Source organism: Schistocerca gregaria, chromosome X, assembly GCF_023897955.1.
Source record: "Schistocerca gregaria isolate iqSchGreg1 chromosome X, iqSchGreg1.2, whole genome shotgun sequence".
NCBI classification, from domain to species: domain Eukaryota; kingdom Metazoa; phylum Arthropoda; class Insecta; order Orthoptera; family Acrididae; genus Schistocerca; species Schistocerca gregaria.
The window spans coordinates 504,875,160-504,896,951 of record NC_064931.1 but is presented as its reverse complement, the minus strand read 5'-3'; the positions used below and the strand labels follow the sequence as shown (position 1 = coordinate 504,896,951).

Genomic DNA, 21,792 nt, shown 5'->3' with positions numbered 1-21,792 from the left:
CGGTTGTGTGACTAATGGAAAAACTTTAAACAAACAAAAGGACAAATCTCTTGGGGATCATTTCACGATTTTTTTTTTTTTTTTTTTCCCCTTTACAGGAAGCAGAAGAAAGTAAACATGTACATTATAATAATAGTTGCAGTATGCTATTACATATACAATACTGGTGACACAAGAAAGAGAAAATGTTGTTAAACAGAGGGTGGACAAATAAATATTATGATTTAAAAATATGTTATTAGTGTTAGCAAAAAATTTAATAGCAGGGAAAATAATGACAAATTAATGAAATTGCTAAAGCAGTTCCAAATTAAATGAAATGATATAGGAAAAAGAGAGAGAGGAAAGGGGTGGACAGAAAGGGGAGGGGAAGAAGGAAGACCATGGTTAATAAGGTGGAGAGGGACCAGTAAGGTCGTGAAAATGAAATTAAGGAAAATGCATTACTTAGTCGGGAGTGGAGGAAAGTAGAATATAGCATGAGGCTCTGGGTATGTGAAAGAAGAATGATGTTGAGGGAAGAGGAAATTAAGTGTGCTGAGCCAGGGCTATAAGGGAAGGGCTGAAAGAGTTACATTAACATGTCTCATTTGAGTGTAATTTATATGTTTTGTAACACTCTGGTTTCCTTTTTAAGGCATGTGCTTTGAAGAGAGTTACATCTGTTGCAAACCAGGAGGAATTTGTACCTGTGGAAGCATCTACAGATTATGATGATGATTTTTCTGCGGAGAGTGGTGAGCAGCCACAAGCCGACAGATCTAACGAAGAATCATCTCAGAGAGATGAAACAAACAGGGAGGACACTCAGCATGACAACCGTCGTGGAGAAGAAGGTATTTTCATGAAACGTGATAAAAATTTAAATCTGTACAATTTAAGATATTTATATTTTGGCTTAGGGGATTCAGATTAATGCTTTTTGTTTCATAATTTTGTGGACTTAAGCAGTGAAATTTTATTTGGATAGTTGCCATGCTGGCTTTATTACCCTACAGATATACAGTATAGCTTAGCATGAATTCAAAATGTTGTCATTTTTAAGTACAGATAAAATCACCAGTTTGTATTGTGATTTAAAGAAAATATCAAAAATGTGTTATTTGACAAATGCAACAAGATGACCATACAGGAAATTAAAGACAATTCCTTAAATAATGTCTTTTGTTGAAGAAAAAAAAAAAAAAAAAAAAAAAAGAGAGAGAGAGAGAGAGAGAGAGAGAGAGAGAGAGAGAGAGAGTTTCTTGCTTTCGGCCAATACAATGTACTGAGAGGTGGTGTTGCTACATCTGGTTGATATTGCAGAAACTGACTAAACTGATGGAAAATAGTTCATTACAGTATCAAGTTCTTGCACAGCTACAGAAAAACTTCTTGCAGGTGAATCCTCCTTTTCATCATCATTGTCGACACCTGTGCCATAATTTGTTTTATCTTGTCCGTTTACAAAAGAATCACAATCTCACTTATATCTATCTTGCATATGGAAGTCAAACTCCCATAGTGAGAAACAGCCCTACACATTGTCTCCTTTGCTAAAATATCTGTGATGAGTTTCCATTCTGTACAGAAATCTACTTCAACTGCAAATGGTTCTATACCAAGTCCAGAATTTACAAAACAGCTCAATGCTGTCTGTTCAGTCTCAACATAGTGTGTAGCCTGTAAAATGCTGATTTTCTTGACTCTCTTTCTCTCAAAGTATGAAATTCCGTTTTATGCAGCAATCAAAATTGCTTTCACAGCAAGGTGACTTGGGCTCTTATGATAGCACGAAAAACACAAAATTAATGTTCATGATAAATGAGATTGCCTTGTGGTGTAGAGTCATAAAAACAGTGTTTTTTGCTCTGCTCCAGTCTTGTCACCTAAACTGTTGGGCAGTCTTCCAAAAATGTCTGCAGTCATCTGTACATTACTATTACAGCTCGAGTGAAAGGTAGTGTTTACATAGTCTTATAGCATCTGATTGTAGAGTTTCCCATTATTTATTAATGGCCACAGCTTTTAATTTCTGTCAATAGCATCACTTTTTCTCTGCTCATTTTGCCCCCTTCACATATTTCCTATTTGAAAAGAATAGATTTCTGAGAGAACCAAACTGTAAAAAACCCCAGTGAAACAAAATGTTTGTATCATCAGTAACAAAATATTGTTCTTCCAGTATTCCACAGCGTCATATTTGCTACGTAAATCTGACTTTTTTTGAACTGATCTACCCTTTCATTCAGTGGTCTTAATCTTCAGTTCCAAACTGAAACATGGTTTCTTGCACCTTTTCCTGCAATAAATTGCCACCTGTAGAAATGTTTCATTCCCTGTTTTGTGGAACCTGTTTAGGAGAATGGAAGTCTCTGAGTGATGACTCACAAACATTTTTAGTTTTCAGAATGTTGAATATCAGTATTTGCAAATGCATTTCAGTAGACTGCATAAAAAAAGACGATGACAATTTGCATTGCTCTGCAATGGTAGTGAGTTTAAAATCATAACTGTCCTCAACATCAGGAATCCATATGTACAGAACAGTAAATTTTCTTCATTTACTGACATTATAATATCTCAGGTGCTGCATGACTGAACATTTTAATGAACAATAGACTGTGATAATGGTTTCATTTGTACCATAAAATTGTTTGATACTGCTGGACATTATTTTAGTTTAATTTTTCTTATATGTGCTGCATTTCAGAAAATGATTCCCATTTCCAAAAGAATTTTTTGATACATTATGGTGAGTTAAATATTGTACTGAATGTGTGAGCTGTTGCTTCATTGTTGAAAATTCATTGTAATATAAGCAAGTGAAAATTTGTAGTTACTGATGTCCTACAGATTTGCACCCTCGGAAATGTGTAAGAAATTTTACTTTACAGTATCCTTAGAACAAAAAGCAATAATGTTTTGCATTTTTGGGTTAGAATGAAGTTTCCACGATGATGCAGTGTAGCAGTTCACACACAGCAAGAATTAAATTTAAATTCTGGCTTAACGAAAAATACATTTGAAATTTTGATTGTCTCCTGAAACACATTGTACATGAATTAAATAAAAATTATGACTCACTGAAGCAAGTCTTTTTTATATTAAAAATGAAACTGTTGTTTCTAATAACAGATTTCGATAAACAGAATGTATTGCAGTCACACGATTATTTTTCAAGGCAACATCTGTGATATTAGATTATGTGGTTACATCACACAGTACATTCAGGTGTAGGCAGCAGGTTTTGTGTGTGTTTTTGCAATCTGATTGAGTCAAAAAAATCAATTTTTGCCATTGTTACTTGGTCTCGTCTCTCTCTCTCTCTCTCTCTCTCTCTCTCTCTCTCTCTCTCTCTCTCTCTGCTTAGTGCTTTGTTCCAACAGAAGGATGTTGATGAGTTTTGAAGTATTTCCAAATGCATTTATGCTGTACAAATATGAATATTTCATGTTCAAACCTTAATGTGCAGTTACCTGCAGAAACAAATAATTCATACCCTGATGATTGTGCAACTGTTTAATGTGGTCTTATTACTTCACAAAAATTGATGTAGGTCACTCTACTCCAGTTGAACTCACTGGGATGGAGTATGAAAATGTTGACCAAAACACCTATGACCTACCTTTCACCTGAAAGAATAAACTTCAGATACTGCCATTTGCTTTGAATATGACCTGTTGAAAAATGTAAAAGGAAACCCTTCCAGCCATGCTAGGAATTTTGAAAAATTTGGCTTTAATTTCTAAATTGTTTCATATTTATTTCTTAAAAGCAAAATTTCTCACCAAAGTCGTGTTTGTTAGAAACAAGTTTATGAATATTGTTCGTATGGCAGTAACACACAGACTGAAGGAACCAGTTGTCAAATCTGGGAATTTATTGAAAATGCATTTGTTCATTTGGAGTTTTACGATAGTTGAAAATACCATGAATTTTGGAACATGATAGATTTTCCATAATGGCACGTGTTCACATTTCAATAAACCAAGTGATAGCTATTAGTCTGCTGACCGAATTGAGCTGTAGTGTCAGTTAGCTCCGAGGAAGGACATTGTACAAAAACTTGACTGTACACGAACTGACTACCACTAATTCTTCCGTTGTTTGTATTCCTCTCAGAATTTTGGAAAGTTGCCAATGATCCATGTTTAAAATACTCCTTTATCTGTAACTTAAGCTTCAAGGGTAAATATTTCTGGTCGTGTGCTGAGATACTACACACATACATTGCCTTTATTTCTTGGTATTATTGAACTAATCCCATTGCAAGTTTTTCCATATCATATTAGTCACACCTAAACAAAGTAGACATGACTTGGGATGATGATCATACTACTACTACTACTACTACTACTACTACTACTACTTAAAGTAAAATAGCAGATCTCAGAAGTGTCTGCCAGTGACATTGATCTCCTGCTTATGAAACACTTTTCCTCTATCCATGATCTCAGTTCCTGCCATTTCTCCAGTTCTAAATTTTTGTCTACTTCAATTTTTTGCACCCCACTCCTCCTCCCCAACTATCTTTAGTGTTTCATTGTTATAGTTTACCCACTTACCTTTGGGTTGTATTTTCTGTTTTCCTTTCCTAGATTATTTGTTCTCTTTCTTTTTCACATTGTTTGTGTTTAATTTTTCCTTCTAGTTTTCGTACAGTATTTTAGTTTTTTGTTGTCCTTAACTATATGATTCTTCTTGCCTTGTTCGATTTATTTGTCCATCTTTGCCTAATCTACTCTTCTGTAGTCATGCTCTTCTACTCTTTTCTCAACTGCTTGTCTACTGTTTCTGCCATTCCTTAAGCTCTAGAGGTTCAACTGTTGTTCTTCCCAATGCTGATTTTCCTTCCCATACCTTCATTTAACATTATGTTCATGTTGTTTTCCCTCTCATAGCACTCAATGTAGATGCCAACTTTCATAGTCAGTCTTCTGTTTTCCTGCACTCACTGGTCACCATGCATCTGCCAGGCAGTTGACAGAATGTTTGTGTGATCGTCATGTTCCAGAATTTTCTTTTAATGTTACTTAAGATAACTATACTCATGATACTGGCACAACTGTGTGGGGACTTTTTATGAAGACTCTTAGCAGTGTAATTTGATCATCTTTCACCAAAACCATTTGTGACCTAATAAAGATGCATCAAAACTGCTGTGGTGGTTTCTGATTAATATTAGCAAGTAAAAGCTGTGGAGCTCAAGATGATGAACATCGATTTCTTCCCCATTTATTTTTATTCCTGTATGGTCATGCCATTTTCCTTGTAGATATTTTGCTGATAAACTAGATGTATAAAAACATCGTAGATGTTTCTATGTGTGCAGTGGTGAATGAATAATTGTGTTGGATGAAATCTGAAGCCTATTTGCTGAGGATGATTGATATTAATATGAAAATATTTAATTTTGAGTTTTAGCTGGGTCAGCCAAAAGAGCCATAGTTTCGCTTTTCTTTTACTCTTCCTTCGTTTGCTGTTATTTTCCAGATGAAGACAGTGAACCTATATTGGGTCTTTGGCTTGAGGAAACCCTGGCCCCTGAATCTTCAGTTGCTGCTTTGTCAGAAAGCAGTAGAGAGAAACAAGATGGACCAGGTGCAACTGGTACAGGAGGGACAGGTGGCCCATGTCACACACACATTCCATCAAAGGGACCTGATGCTGTAAGTGACTTCTAATGCCACAAAATATAACTGATATTATTTATTGGATTGTTGGCTCATTGATTTAAGCATGAAACTACAAATCCAAAGGTTCAGTATACAATATTGGTTGAGCTAGTTCACAGTCGAAGGAAGACAGGTCCTTCCCACCTCCAATAGGACTGTGCTAACTCTAGTGATGTTGCAGACATTGGAGGATACAAAATTGGGAGTATGTTTAATAATCGTGTGCTCCTATGATATGGACTAGTAGGTAGTACATATATTTAAACCTTACTTACACAAGTGGCAGCTTTCGTAAAGTCATGCGAATTCATTAGTATTTCTTGATATTATAGTAGCAATTTAATATGCAACAAAATATTCTCTCTTTTATGTTTACTGTAACTAGTTGGTTCCCCAGTCACAGCTGTTTTGTGATGTTTCTTATATTTTTCACTGCAATTAGCCCAACCACAGGTAGAGTTTTAGCTAAGATAGTTCTTATTAGTGTTCATTGCTTTATGCTTACAAGGATTTGTGAAAAGTTTTACCTTAATGTTTTCTCTTTCTTGTATTTGGTAATATTACACCTGATTATGGGCATCTGTTAGCCTGAAACTGGTCTTGATATTGAAAAAATAGAAGCTTTTTACAGCTGAAGTGATTTGTTTTCAAATTCACTAAAATGCTCAGTTGCGGATGTCCATTCAACAGGATTAACCTGTGACTACAGATGTGAAGCTACAGACGCAGAGTCAGATTGACTCCATATATTCTGTTTGTCTTTTACTCCTTACTATCACAACTTTTCTTTATTTTACGTATTATTAGGGGAGTTAAGAAGAATTAGAGAAGGAAGTTACCACATTTGGTAAATCAAAGCCTATTTAATACCAAAATATTCCTAAGGCATAAAAAGTGTTGCTAGTGTTATAAAAATATGCAGTTATCGGAGAGGAACTTCATATAATGAATCATTCATTCCTTAGAAAGCAGCAAGCATTCTTTGTCACTATATCACGTATAAATAATGAAAAAAATAAATAATGATAGTGTTTGTTCCTCTTCTTGACCAAGAATCTTCATGATTGATGATCTTACACCAGCGTGAATATGAGGATTAGTGGTTAAAAGATATTATGTTGTGTTTAAATAATTAAAATCTTTTCCTAAGGAAATAAGTTAAGCATGAGTCTTTACAGTTTTTTTGTTATACAATCAAAGATGTGGAGTTAAACTGACTCTGTAAAGTACCAGGTGATCAAAAAGTCAGTATAAATTTGAAAACTTAATAAACCATGGAATAATGTAGATATAGAGGTAAAAATTGACACACATGCTTGGAATGACATGGGGTTTTATTAGGGGGGGGGGGGGGGGGGGGGGGGGAACAGAGTTCACAAAATGCCCGGCAGATGGTGCTGGACAGCAAAACGTCAGTGACTGCGCATGACAATCATGTATAAAAGAAGCTGTAATGAGAGGGAGAATCAGATGCGCCAGCAGTCACAGCATGTTGACGTTACCTGAAAAGGTGCTTTTAGTGAAGCTTTATTATCAGAATGGGGAATGTGCTAGTTCAGTGTTACAATCCTATCGCCATAGGAAGGAGATTCGAACTGGTAAAGGTCCGTTGACAGATGCAGCTGTGGCGAGAATGATTCCGAAGTTCAAAGCCACGGGTTGTTTAGATGATAGACCCCGTAGTGGCCGACCAAGCACAAGGTGTAATGCTGCTGAGACAGTTCAGGAAGAGATGGAGACTGTAACGGGTTCGTGTGTGCACGGGGAAGTCGGCGTTCGTGCAGTCACACATCCTACCAGCATTCCATACACTACTGTTTGGTTGGCACTGAGGTGTACACTTCAATGCTATCTGTACAAAATCCATCGGCATCATGAACTGTTACCTGGCGATTTAGTGAAGCGGAGGGCATTTGCGGTGTGGGCATTTCAAAAGATGGCGGAAGGTGACAATTGGTTGAGTAACGTGTTGTGAACCAACGAAGCTCATTACACGCTCCGAGGGTCTGTCAACGCCCACAACTGTAGAATTTGGGCTACCAAAAATCCTAGAACTGTCGTGGAAACTCCATTGCACGACGAGAAAGTCACGGTATGGGTTGGATTTACCACATCTAGCGTTACCAGGCCTCTTTCCTTCGAGGAAATGCGTGATTCTGGTTTTGTAACTGCTACCATGACAGGTGAGAGGTATGCCAATATGTTACAGAATCGCATCATCCCCAGCCTGGCTGACAAACACCTACTGGAATGTACAATGTTTATGCAGGATGGTGCTCCACCCCATATTGCTAGATGCATGAAAGATCTCTTGGGCGCACCGTTTGGTGATTATCGTGTGCTCAGCCGCCACTTTCATCATGCTTGGCCTGCCAGGTCCCCAGACCTACGTCCGTGCGATTATTGGCTTTGGGGTTACCTGAAGTCGCAAGTGTATCGTGATCGGCCGACATCTCTAGGGATGCTGAAAGACAACATCAGACGACAATGCCTCACCATAACTCCGGACACGCTTTACAGTGCTGTTCACAACATTATTCCTCGACCACAGCTATTGTTTAGGAATGATGGTGGACATATTGAGCATTTCCTGTAAAGATCATCTTCTTTGCTTTGTCTTACTTTGTTATGCTAATTATTGCTGTTCTGATCAGATGAAGCACCATCTGTTGGGCATTTTTTGAACTTTTGTATTTTTTTGGTTCTAATAAAACCCCATGTCATTCCAAGCATGTGTGTCAATTTGTACCTCTCTATCTACATTATTCAGTTTTTAAAATTTATACTGACTTTTTGACCACCCTGTACCTCACTAAATTTAGCAACAAATAACCTACAAAGAAACAGGTACCGAACCTCATTGCTGCACAGTGCAGACTGAGAAAAGATTAATTTGAAGGTACTGATAGCATGGTGTGGTTGACGTAAGTACAGCAATATGAATCCGAGGAACAATGTGGAGTCAATATGACTCCCATCTGTAGATACTGGCTAATATGACAGTATTTGCTTTTTACTATTTGCGGGAATTAGTGCAATATTATTTGCTTTTCACTATTTGGGGGAATTAGTGCAATAGTATTTGTTCTCTCCGAGTTACTGACTTCATTACGCCAGTAGTCCACTTAATTTTGTATTTTGTTGCAATTTCCCTTCGCCTATGCATGATGATGATACTACATAATATTTCTTTTAGGCTACAAACAGAAAGTATGACTCATAGTGGTGCCACAGTGTATATATTTACTTTATAATTAAAAAGCCGCCGTATAAAATCTCTCCTCCTCGCCCTGGTCTTGGCCACACCCAAGCAACCGCACACTACATCCCCTTTCCCCACAAAAAAAAAAAAAAAAAAATAAATATGCGCGAACACACACACACACACACACACACACACACACACACACACACACACACACACACACACACAGAGAGAGAGAGAGAGAGAGAGAGAGAGAGAGAGAGAGAGAGAGAGAGAGAGAGAGAGAACCACTGTGTCTGCAAGATTACACACATGAAAAAGATGATGTGCACTGTTGAAGGAACCTACTTTTCCGTCATTCAAGATAACCCTGGTGGTGACAAAGCTATGGTTGGGGTGGCATTATTCTTTAGTAACACATACCACTTCTTACCTGTGTTCCACACAACTGGCTTGAAGGCAGTAGCTGTTGTCATTCTGCTGAAAATCACCGCTGCTAAGTGTGCTTCCCACCTAATTAACCACCTCCCCAGACGATTCCTACTTATTGAGGATTTTAAGGTACATCATGTGATGTGCTTTCGGGTTCTTACACATGTACCACAGGGGTCACTATTTTGAGAGCCTCATTGTATCAGAAGACACCATTTGTGAATAGGATTCAAGCAGCACATTTCAGATTCACCACAGGCACATTCCTGGTGATTGAGTGTATTTTCTGCCCCCCCCCCCCCCCCCTCCCTTACAGATAAGTGGAGGAGAGTGGGAAATGGACACTTGCTGGACTCAAATGATCACATCCCTTTCTGGATACATTTTCCAGACAGAAGAGACTCAAAAGGTAGTCGCCGAAATAGCTCAGCTTAGTTTACTGGAAACTGTTGCCAGTTAGTAAGTTTGAGCAGAGGGACAGCATCTAGGAGTGGGTGGATCATGTTAAAAGTGTGAGCGACTGTGCAGCTAAGGTATCTGTACCAAAGACCTTAGGACTCCCTAATGCCAACATTCAGTTAGGATCTCATGAGAAGCACTGTAAAGATTTAAGGTCAGACCATTAGGAGTGAACCTAACAGCCTTTTGGGTTGAGAAAGCAAAGGTATGGTCAACAATTAAACAGGAAGAGATTGTAGCAAGAGTTCATGAAATACATTCCACACCAGCCTCAAGAATATGGAAGTTGATAACGAGAGTTTCTAATAAAGTAAGTTTGACATTTTTTCCTGCCAGAATGATTTCTCAACCTGACACACACTATGTGATCAAAAGTATCTGGACACCCCCCAAAACATAAGTTTTTCATATTAGGTGCATTGTGCTTCCACCTATTGCCAGGTACTCCATATCAGCAACCTCAGTTGTCATTAGACATCATGAGAGAGCAGAATGGGCACTCCATGAAGCTCAAGGACTTCGAATGTGGTCAGGTGATTGGATGTCACTTGTGTCATACATCTGTACGCAAGATTTCCACACTCCTAAACACCTGTAGGTCCACTGTTTCCATGTGATAGTGAAGTGGAAACATGAAGGGACACGCAAAGCACAAAAGCGTACAGACCGACCTCGTCTGTTGACTGGCAGACACCGCCGACAGTTGAAGATGGATGTAATGTGTAGTAGGCAGACATCTATCCAGACCATCACACAGGAATTCTAAACTGCATCAGGATCCACTACAAGTACTATGACAGTTAGGTGGGAGGTGAGAAAATGGATTTCATGGACGAGTGGCTGTTCGTAAGCCACACATCATACTGGTAAATGTCAAATGACACTTCACTTGGTGTAAGGAGCGTAAACATTGCATGATTGAACAGTGGAAAAACGTCGTTTGGAGTGATGAACCGCGGTACACACTGTGCCAATCCAAAGATAGGGTGTGGGTATGGCGAATGCCCAGTGAATGCCATCTGCCAGTGTGTGTAGTGCCAACGGTAAAATTCAGAGGCAGTGGTGTTATGGTGTGGTTGTGTTTTTCATGGATGGGTCTTGCACCCCTTACTGTTTTGTGTGGCACTGTCACAGCAAAGGCCTACATCGATGTTTTAAGCACCTTCTTGCTCCCCACTGTTGAAGAGCAAGACGGCAGTTGCATCTTTCAACACGATCGAGCACCTGTTCATAATGCATGGCCTGTGACGGAGTGGTTACACAATAATAACATCCCTGTAATGGACTGGCCTGCAGAGTCCTGACTTGAATCCTATAGAAGACCTTTGGGATGTTTTGAAACGCCGACTTTGTCAGGCCTCACTGATGGAAATCGATACCTCTTCTCAGTGCAGCACTCCATGAAGAATGGGCTGCCATTCCCCAAGAAACCTTCCAGCACATGATTGAACATATTCCTGCAAGAATGGAGGCTGTCATGAAGGCTAAGAGTGAGCCAACACCATATTGAATTCCAGCATTGCTGATGGAGAGCACCATGAACGTGGAAGTCATTTTCAACAAGGTTTCTGGATACTTTTGATCACATAGTTTAGTACAGACATAATGTAACATCTAGTCACAAAAAAGAGCCTACATTCCTTCAGAAAGAAGCCCCAGGACAAGATGCTGTTATGTATAGCATGTTCAGATAATGGTATATGGTCATAGGGACTATGCCCTCATTCATGGAAGGAATCTTGTAATTGTACCTCTCCTAAAACTAGGAAAGGCATGTATGAGGGGACTTCGAAAAGTAAGTTACACTTGTTGTCCCATGCTAAGACTGCTGTGCAGCAAGAATATTGCATTGTCAGAAGCGTGTGCATGGTCAGAGTTTCCTGCAGACACAGTTCTGTTGTGGTATGGATATAGGTATGTCACATTGTAAGAGTGAAATGACATGGCAGGCGAAAATGTTATCCAAAGTTGAAGTATACGGGACAGTGTGATACTTGTGGGGAAGAGTATCTGAATTGCACACAGATTCACCATGAAATTCTGGTAATACAGTGGAATCTCATTAGTATGTTCCTCATGATTGTGTTTTCCTTCATGTTATGGCCAATTTTGGTGGTTCCAGTTCTTTAAATGCATGTTAAATGATTTGGTTTAATGCTTTCCCTCACCACTGTGTGTTTTCAAGTTTGGCGGTATTGGTGCTGTTTGGCTGCTACAACTTTTGCTGCTGAGAGTTCTGCGAGTGGTGGGAGTAAAATGTTTGCGGCCACGGGAAGCAGAAACGTAAATGGAGAGGTGTTGTTCAGTGCTGGCAACTTCATGAGTCATACGAAACTTTTGCTACTGTACAAATGTTTTGTATAGATTGGCAGTAGCTCTGTCTACTTCAGACTTTTGTAGCGACCAAACAGTAAACCAAATAGTGCTTAATTCAGTCAGTATTTACGAACTGGTCAAATATCCTCACATAAAATGTGTTCACATTATGTGAAAATTCATCATTTGTCCATCAACATAAAATATAATAGTCAGCAAATGATAAATAATTGCAGCAGCACATTTGAAAGGATGACGTTCCAAATGAAAACGAGTACATGACAGTCACTTTTACTGAAATGGTGGAAACAAGCTCTTGTTTCGAATATTCCAGTTGATGGCACTGTGCTTTGTGCTAAGGCAATATATTTGGCACAAAAGTTGGGACTCTCAGATTTTAAAACATCCAGTAGTTCTATCAGAAGGTTCAAAAAACAGATATAATTTAGTGTATAAATGTGTTGGAGGTGAGGCTGGAAGCATGAACATGACACTGTTCAGTCATGGAAAAATAAGTGTTCCATCAATCATAGAAAATTATAGTCCCAATGATGTTTTTCATGCCCACGAAATGGGTGTATTTTTTCACCTTGTGCTTGACAAAGTTCTTGAGTTTAAAGGAGGGAAATGCCATGGCAGAAAATTTGGTGCCACTAATAAGTGGAACGACAAAGGAGTCCAAGATGCTTGAAAAATGTGCAGCCATTTCCATGTAAATATATGTCTAATGTGAACTCATGGGTAATAACTACTGTGCTCGAACAATTCATGCTTGCCTAGGAGGCGAGGTTGTGTGTTAGGAACAGGAAAATCCTCCTGTTTATTGACCATTGTGCAGTGCACCCTAAGATATGTCGTACCTATGTAATATAAATTTAGTGTTTCTTCCTCCTAAGTATACAAGCCACATTCAGCAACTTGACCAAGGCATTATAAAATACTTGAAACAAAAATATACAATGTTACTTGTACAGCAGAGGCAGACCTGTCTTGATACTTCGATGAGAAAGGCTACAAACTTACATGCTATGCATATTGTAAGAGATGCTTGGAATGCTGTACAAAAAAAGCACAATATTGAGCTGCTTCAAGAAAGCTGGATTTTATTGGATACTTACAGAAGATGCAGGAATTGCAGCAAATGACAGTGAAAGAAGAAAAGACTGACTACCTGACCTACGATATTCATGTTTAATGTGATGGTGCTTCTGTCTGTCATTCCATCATACTTGATGGAGTCCTGCAGGAACAGATGGCAGAGATACGAGAAGAAAGTGAAGACAAGGATGAATCTGAACCTTTTCCAGTTGCTAAAATGTCAGAAGTTGTCGAAGCAATAGACACAGTTAAGCCTATGTTTTGCATTTTGCAGTCGTAGAAGTAGTGATGAATGTATTTACTATGCTGGACAATACACCATTAAAATTAATACAAAAGGAACAGTCAGCTCTTGATATATTTTTTAAACTTGTATCTTTTATCTTATTGTGTTATGTAATTAGGCTAATGTGATGTATGATATGATAGTAGTTTGTTGAAATGACAACCCCTATTCAGTTGCTATACTGATTCACTAATGGAGTGATGCTAAATGAATGACTTTGGTTTGTTTTTAGAAGTGTAATAAAAATTGCAATTTTAGCGTATTTTATTTTTTCTGCATCACATACCAGGTATGTACATATTTTGGATGGTGTAGGTTACATTCTTGTGCCACATGACATTACTACACTTTGGTTGGCTGAGGGCAGAAGTATACATGTCTGATATATAAAAAATATTGTATCATCTAGGATTTAGTCAGTCCTGCCGTATTTAACACATTTTTGCCTCTAGCATAGTAACAAGTAATTTTGAGAGTTTCTGGGTGCAATGTTCTGAATGTGTTCTTGAAAAGTGCATTTTGAATCATAATTTATTAAGGTGCCATGTCAGAAAGTGGGTGTTATGTGATGGCACATTACTCCAACTATGATACCCTTAATTCTGCATTTTCACTGACAAAAAATCGAATCACTACAAAAATATGTATGTTTTGGAAGTATGTTTTCATGCTTATGGCATTCAAAATGTGTGGTCCTTTCAAAAACGTGTTAATGAGATTCCACTGTTTATGGACCAAATGCAGTGTCGACTCCATCTGTCGTGAAATGGTTCCCACAATTTGATCAGGGCTGTACTGATGTGGGTGATACTGATCAGGAGGTAATGCTATAGACATAAAATCAAAAACTACAATTTCCAGGCATTCAGGGAATTGATTTGCAGCAGTCTCAGATTTTCTGACAGTGAGGATGTTCATACAGCAGTACTCAAATGGCTCTGTGACCAAGGAGTGGATTTCTGTCATTGAGAATTTGAGCAATTGGTATAATGTTCCAGCGATTGTTTACAGAGACTAATGACTACACTGAAAAACAGTGTTGTGATGTATCTGTGTCACTTATAAGTATTGTGCCTAATTCAATAAAAGCTACTTAGCCAGCCATAATAAAGTGTAACGTACTTCCACAAGCAGTTTTCTTAGCGCTGTCCTTATAAACGGCATAGAAACAACCCATGAACAGATAGTTAGTGACTACATCGATAGTACCTTGTAGAGTTATTCTTTGATATTGAAAAAGCATATGACACAGCCTGGAGGTCCAGCATACTCAGCCAGCTTCATAACTGGAGCTTCCATGGAAGATTGTTAATTTTATTGAATCTTTCCATACAGAGCAATCAGTTTATTACCAAATAGGAGAGCATGGTCAATAAATTTTTATATAGGAGAATGGTGTCCCTTAAGGGAGCATTTTAAGTGTAACCGTGTTCACCATTGCTATTATAGTAAAACTCCGTATTAACAAACCCGCTTTTAAGGAAATCCCACTTTTAAGGAATACTTTCATTGGTCCCGGCGAAAACACCATAAAAAACAGTGTTCCTGGAATTCGTTTTTAATGAATCGCTCTTTCTTTTAAATCCCACTTTTAAGGAATATGTGTGTTACAATTCGCAAATTAAAATACGGTCTGCAGCTGCACTTCTAGTTTTCGGACATTAAATCGTAACGTTAGGCTTTGATCATTTGCATTCTTAAAATCGATGTCCGCATTAGCTTTCGGATATTGGTCTCGTATCAATAGTTTTGAAGTTATCGTGATTGGTGAATGTTAAACTGATCATTTGAAAACACAATTCTTCCGCACTACTGCGCTCCAGCTGTTGTGTTTGACGTTATAAAGTGAAAGCGTTAAGTGTATACTGTAATTGTGTAGTCTACTTACAATACTGTTTTTGTACGTGTAATATGGCCAGCAAACGAAGAAAAGTGACGATACAGCAGAAGCTAACAATTAGGTGGGATTTTGAAGAGAATCGCAATGCCTGTATGAAATTATGCTACACTGCAAAGAAGTATGATTTGATGCCATCATCTTTGTGCAGAATAATAAAAAAAAGGAGGCTTTATTAAATTTAGAAGCACACGATTCGTGTTCATCAAAAAGGAAGAATACTTGTGAGTCGTCTTTCAAAGCCGTAGAAACTGCTCTTTTAGACTTGTTTCAGGGAATAAGAGCCGCAAATATTCCCATAGGTGGAAATGTGTTGCGCGGGAAGGTGCGAGAAATTGCACTGAGGATGGGATATGAGAACTTCAGTTCATCTGACGGGTGGCTAGATCATATTAAAAAACGCCACAATCTCTCAACCCAAAATTTAAGTGGAGAAAGTGCGACTGTGGATAATGAAAGTGTGGAGCAGTGGAGAAGTTATACTTTGCAACATCTGATTCAAAGGTATGATTCAAAAATATTTTTACTTCTGATGAGACTGGTGTATTTTATAACCTCCTTCCATCTAAAACACTTTCAATTAAGGGTGAAAAATTTCATGGGGGACAAAAAAGTAAAGAGAGAATGACAGCTTTATTGTGTGTGAACAGTGATGGAAGTGAAAAGTTGCCATCATTAATTATTGGTAAATTTAAAACTCTGAGGTGTTTTAAGAGCATAAAGACACTTCCGTGCAAATATGAGTTTAACAAAAATGCCTGGATGATGACAGATATTTTTATAAGATTTCTGAGGAGCTTGGACTCAAAAGATGGGTGCAGCAGGAAGAAAGATTGTACTGCTCATCCCAAAGATACCTCATTTTTAAGAAATATAAATGTTGTATGCCTTCCTGCTAACTGCACAAGTCACTTGCAACCACTGGACTTAGGCACAATCCATTCAGTTAAAGCTAAATATAGAATGGCTGTAGTGCAGAAATCAATTTCATTCGTGCAGAGGAAGCACGTTATGAAATTGAATATTTTACAGGCCATGCATATGTTTGTTAGCGCCTGGAATGCAGTCACACAGCAGACTGTCATAAACTGCTTTGCAAATGCTGGCTGTGGTGCAACATTGTTTGTGGAGGACAATATTCCTGAAGAAGATTTAAATGTTATAGATGTTCCTGAGACTGTGAAATTACAAGATTTTATTTCGTGTGATGATAATGTACTTACTTCTTCACCCACTATGGACACGAGTGAGCTGTTTGCTGCTGATATTGGCGACAAAACTGAAATTAGTGGTGACAGTGGTGGTGACGATGATGATGATGATGATGATGATGATGATGATGATGTGGACTCACCAACACCAAGTTTTTCTGCAGCTGTGGTAGGACTTGAGACTGTTAGATGGTATTTCTCATCCTTCGTTGTGGATGAGTCAGTTCTTAACAGTATTAACCAGCTGGAACAACAACTTCTAGGAGTACGCTGTGCTGGAAGGAAGCAGCAGACTACTCTTCTAGATTCTTTTTCATAAATAAAGACAGTATAGCAGTTTTATTCATTATTGTGTTATCTAATTCATTTAGTGCCATTGGCTAAATAAAATTTTCTCCTTTTAAATCAAGATACCAGTTGATGACTTTGATGTGACCTAACATCCAAAATATCTTTTGGGGAGGGGGGGGGGGGAGTATTATAAATATATCGAGTATTTTAAATTTGCCAAGAAACATTTTCATGTTCACTGTATTTTTGTATGCAGCACAAGGTTGAGCTTGTGATTATGGAGTATTTATATGTCCTAAATAGCCTAGGTTCCAATTTTGATTCTGGAATACATATTTAGTGCATTTTTTGGTCCCCTGAGATTTGTTAAAAAGGGGTTTTACTGTAGTAGCATACCAACAAAGTGAAGAGTAAAGTGAAAACTTATTTGTTTGTTGGTGATCTTATGCTTTACTTTTCCTCCTCCCATCACGCTTAACAACTTGTCAGTCACAGTTGACAAATCAGGAACTGAAATATTGTAAACAAAGGACAGGTTTTAAGTTTTCAGTGGATAAAACAGTATGTGTTTGTTTTAATTATATGTGTTACACTTTCAATAAGCCAGAACACCAATTTAATGATACCATTCTCCACTTTAATCAGTCTTTCAGGTTCCTGGAATGAAAGTAAATCTAATCTAATCTAAACCTGGGGCACATATTTCATCAAAGGCTCATGTGATTACCACTCTTTATGAACTTTTTAGTAAAAGCATTTAGCTTTAGGCATTTTAAAGTGTCTCAGTGGGTAGGTCCTATGTGCAGGCAGTTCCAAGCTACAACTATTTTGTAAAGCACTTGTCTCATCCAATATAGACCAAAGGTGTAACATTTATGGTTCAGCCCAACCTGCACGTTTACAAATGTTGTGTGCAGTACACCTCGTGGGTAACAGACTGACAAGAACAAGCCTGTCCCTAGCCTTTGTGCCAAAGCTAGTGAGCCACCACTTTCTATCTAGTTACAGCTCCTGACTGTGCAATGCGGTTTTAGAACTAAGTCAGTCAAATACTCTTTAACCCCCGCCACCATTGCTTAATCTCCAGCCACAGAAGTATACACAAGCTGCAGAACATTAAGGAGTTGGGCAAATCAGCATACATTATGTTGTATTTTAGTAAGTGGAGTGTGATAACATCTCAGTAACACATGGAGTGTTCATCATTGACAGTCAGTGACTGGAATCATCCTTAGTGTCGAACCATCACAGAAGACATAATACGATAGGTGTCAGTCAAATTAGGTTGCCACTTGAACATGTTATGAGGTGGAAACCAGACACACAAGCATTTGTAATGAGATATGCTGAGAGATTTAAACTATACACCAGACCAAGTTTGGGCCAAGACACCTATCTGACCCATGCCTTGTATAAATAATATTTTTACCGTGGAGCTATTCAGGCACAATTCATGATCCACATTCACAGTATCATTTCTGCCAGTAACAATATCCTATATTCCAAATAATTATAAAATTCTGACTAAAATCTGAATGGTTTCCATTTATTTACATTAGTTTTGTGGAACATCAATGATATGAAAGCCATTGATTGCATAACATGCAGGTTTTTTTTGTGACTGTTTTTGGGGATAAAATTTCCATAACCAGCAGCTTTACCTGTAAATAGATGTAGCACATTGTGCAGCTAATGTATTGTTTGAACAATAGTTCCAGCCTTTCTAATTATTGTTGTTGACTCTCTAGCACCCCACTGACTAGATTGATGTATTACGTACTATTCACTCCTAGATTACTATACTCTCATAAAACTTAAGATTGCAATTGGTATCTCATCACAGTTCCTGCCAATCTGGACACCTGAGTGACACATTCTCTTGAGTACCTTCGTAGCAAACAGTGTTGGTAACAATAGCTGAAATATTTATTGCCCAACTCCAGTGATTTTCTGACACTGGCACTGCTGTTGTAAATATTATGAATGTGTATGTGTATGCCTGTTTCCTGATTTCTTCATATTTGTTCCATCCCTTAGAATTTATTGCAGTATGGCATCTTGGGTTAAATATCAAGCAGTCGGTCAGAAGAGTGTTAGCTTATATCAGTTTGGCCCTTTTAGTGCAAATGTTGTCTTTTACTACTGAAATTAGTCCCATCCATATGATTTTGATTTTGACTCTAAGATACTGGGTCATTTGCTTGAAGAAGCTGATAAACATGCAGACAATGGGCAATTTAGAGACAAGAAAAATTTTCTGTGTCCAGATAACAGCGATGTAGACCCAGGCTTTAAAGGAGCAAATGATGAAAATGAGAAACTAGAAGAAGAATCCTTGGGTGAATGTGGAAGAAACACTGAGCTAGGTCTTGCTTAGATTCTAATAATAGCATCTAAAGCAGAATACTCTACTTGTTCTGTGTAAAATATTCTTGGAGTTGTCGTAATTATAATAATTTGTAACTAGGGTGAAATATAAATAATGACTTCTTTTCCAATAATATTTTGAACTGTAAAATTGTCATTATAGCGTATGAAACAGGATATTTTGTACTTATTTTGTATGTATCACCACTGGAAATTTAATAATTGTAATTAACTGGTGCATAACATATTTTGGCTAGATGTAGTGTAAAACATACAGCACCTTTAAAATTTTAAACATCTGTAGTATCATAACAATATTTGGTATATAAAATTATGGTTGGTCAGGGAATTTGTAGTTACCCCTTGAGCACCAAATGGGGAAAGTTACATTGCTACTAAACAATCTTAGATTTCACTAGTAGCAATGTAACTTTCCCCATTTGGTGCTCAAGGGGTAACTACAAATTCCCTGACCAACCATAATTTTATATACCAAATATTGTTATGATACCACAGATGTTTAAAATTTTAAAGGTGCTGTATGTTTTACACTACATCTAGCCAAGATTTGTTAAACATAGCAACTGTGCGATTTTCACATGAGATGTGTTTAATTTTGTAGAACTTGTGACTATCTCTAATAAAAATCGTCGGAATGTTTGTACAGGCATTCAGTAAAGGAATATACAACGTCAAGACAAAAGATTCTAAAATTATTCTTAAAATGACTTTATGCATTCGAATGAAGATAGTCACAAAACCAGTCTCCATACACACATCGAATAGACCTGAAGTCCAGAAATCCCATTGAATGGGCCAGTCTAATTCCTTATACAGTTTCATTGACTGTCAGTGTGTTCCTTAAACTAGGTAATGATGCTGTGTCCACAATGCTCTTTTTACATATTATTCAGACACATTGTGTCAGTGTATAACAGAGAACAACATTATTGCTTCTAGGACTTACTCAAATATATTTCTGTTTTGGTTTTTGAATTATCCACTTAACCATTTTCATATTTCTATGAGGGTACACACCTGGCATATTGTTAGTGAATAGTGTTCCAGTGAGCTATGCAGTAGTGTGATGGATATTGTTCATGGTTGTTGCTGCAAAGCTTTAAATATTATACAAAAGAAGTGACAAAATTTCAGTGACTTAACTGGTCTCATACAGATATGTATATAGACTGAAGCAGCAAGTGAAAATTTGTATGAAGGCTGGAAATTGAACCCACCTGTGGTTCAAATTTTAACTCACCTCTTCAGTCTATATACATTTAAATATGCTTGCAAAAACATGATACTTTAAGAAATTGTTTCCTGTATTTTTTTCAGTTCCTGTCATTGGGATTACAAATTATACGATTCCTCAACAAATACATGGTCAATGTAGAAACACCAAGGCCATTGGTACCCAGCATTCAGGAAGGAATTGGAGAGCAACAATTGGCCTCAATATGTGGTATAATTAGGGACTTGGATAGAGAGTCCAGCAAGAGCAGCACACAAGGTGAGTTCCGGTGTTGTTTTGTAGTTACATTTTCAAATAATGTCTGTTTATTTTCCACAATTTCCCATTGACATTATCACGACTTTCAACATTGATTTTTAAACACATTTCTACAAAAGTGCATCATATTCTTGCTTAAAGTCAACCTTGTAACAAAGCTGAAAATTCAGACTATGAGCAAAGTTGTTGATCATATAAGGTAGCATTAGGGCAGTAAGCAAGATTTTCATTGTTGGCATGTTGGGTCATGGCTGTGTTAATAGGTCTGCAGTGTTTGGAAAAACTTCCTTCTGCTCATTGTGTTGTATTAAAACAGCTGTAATTTAATTGCACAGTCGTTTATGTGGATTAACACGACTGTTGAAGATGACGGTCTCTGTAATAGGCATTCATGAATAGTTGTTACTTCCACATGAAATATGCTAATCTGCATTAAGCATGCAGTCTTAGGTTGGTACAACCCGATATCAGATGTAAGCGTTCCTCCTCAAGATGCTTTGTAACACAACAATAATTTCTGCCCTCTTTCTTGCCCAGAACCAACTGACCTCCTTATCATGCCTTATTGTTCTCTGTTTACGAAGACTGCCAACTTTAGTGTTTTATCAGTTTTGTGTTTCAAATTTTATGTAACATAATTTTGTAATGATTATCAATAATAAGTTTCACAGTAGGACACAAATATGTTTTTAATGTGGTTTAATGAAAGACTTCTACTTCTGTGCTTTATTTACACCATTGGACACAGTTGGACCGAAGAGGGAATCCCACATGCACGTTCGTGTGTGTCAGTGCTCAGCCACTGCCTTTGTGATTGATGCTTCGTATACTGTGGATGGCATGTAGAGCAGCTAACTGCTGTTAAAAAGAAACAAAAACAAATTAACTGATGTAATAACATTTCCCTTGAGACATAAGAGTCTCAACTACTAGTGACACGCTCTGGCTTCAGTATCTACGACTGGGTGACTCATCTGACTTAGCAGTAATAGATTATATACACATACCTTCCTTGTCAATCAGTCTATCAATTAGTGAAAATGGTTTAAAAATCCCTAAA

General features: G+C 37.7%; 1 protein-coding gene across 4 annotated transcripts in view; it reads left to right on the top strand.

Annotated features, from left to right (window-relative positions):
* LOC126299607 (protein purity of essence) overlaps positions 1–21,792 on the top strand; it is a 417,439-nt gene that overhangs the window by 96,533 nt on the left and 299,114 nt on the right. For all 4 annotated transcript variants that reach the window (XM_049991638.1, XM_049991641.1, XM_049991639.1 and 1 more), the window contains exons 10-12: positions 638–836; positions 5,476–5,651; positions 20,558–20,732. In XM_049991638.1, the coding sequence (XP_049847595.1) occupies positions 638–836; positions 5,476–5,651; positions 20,558–20,732 (550 nt within the window). The remainder of the gene's footprint in view (positions 1–637; positions 837–5,475; positions 5,652–20,557; positions 20,733–21,792) is intronic.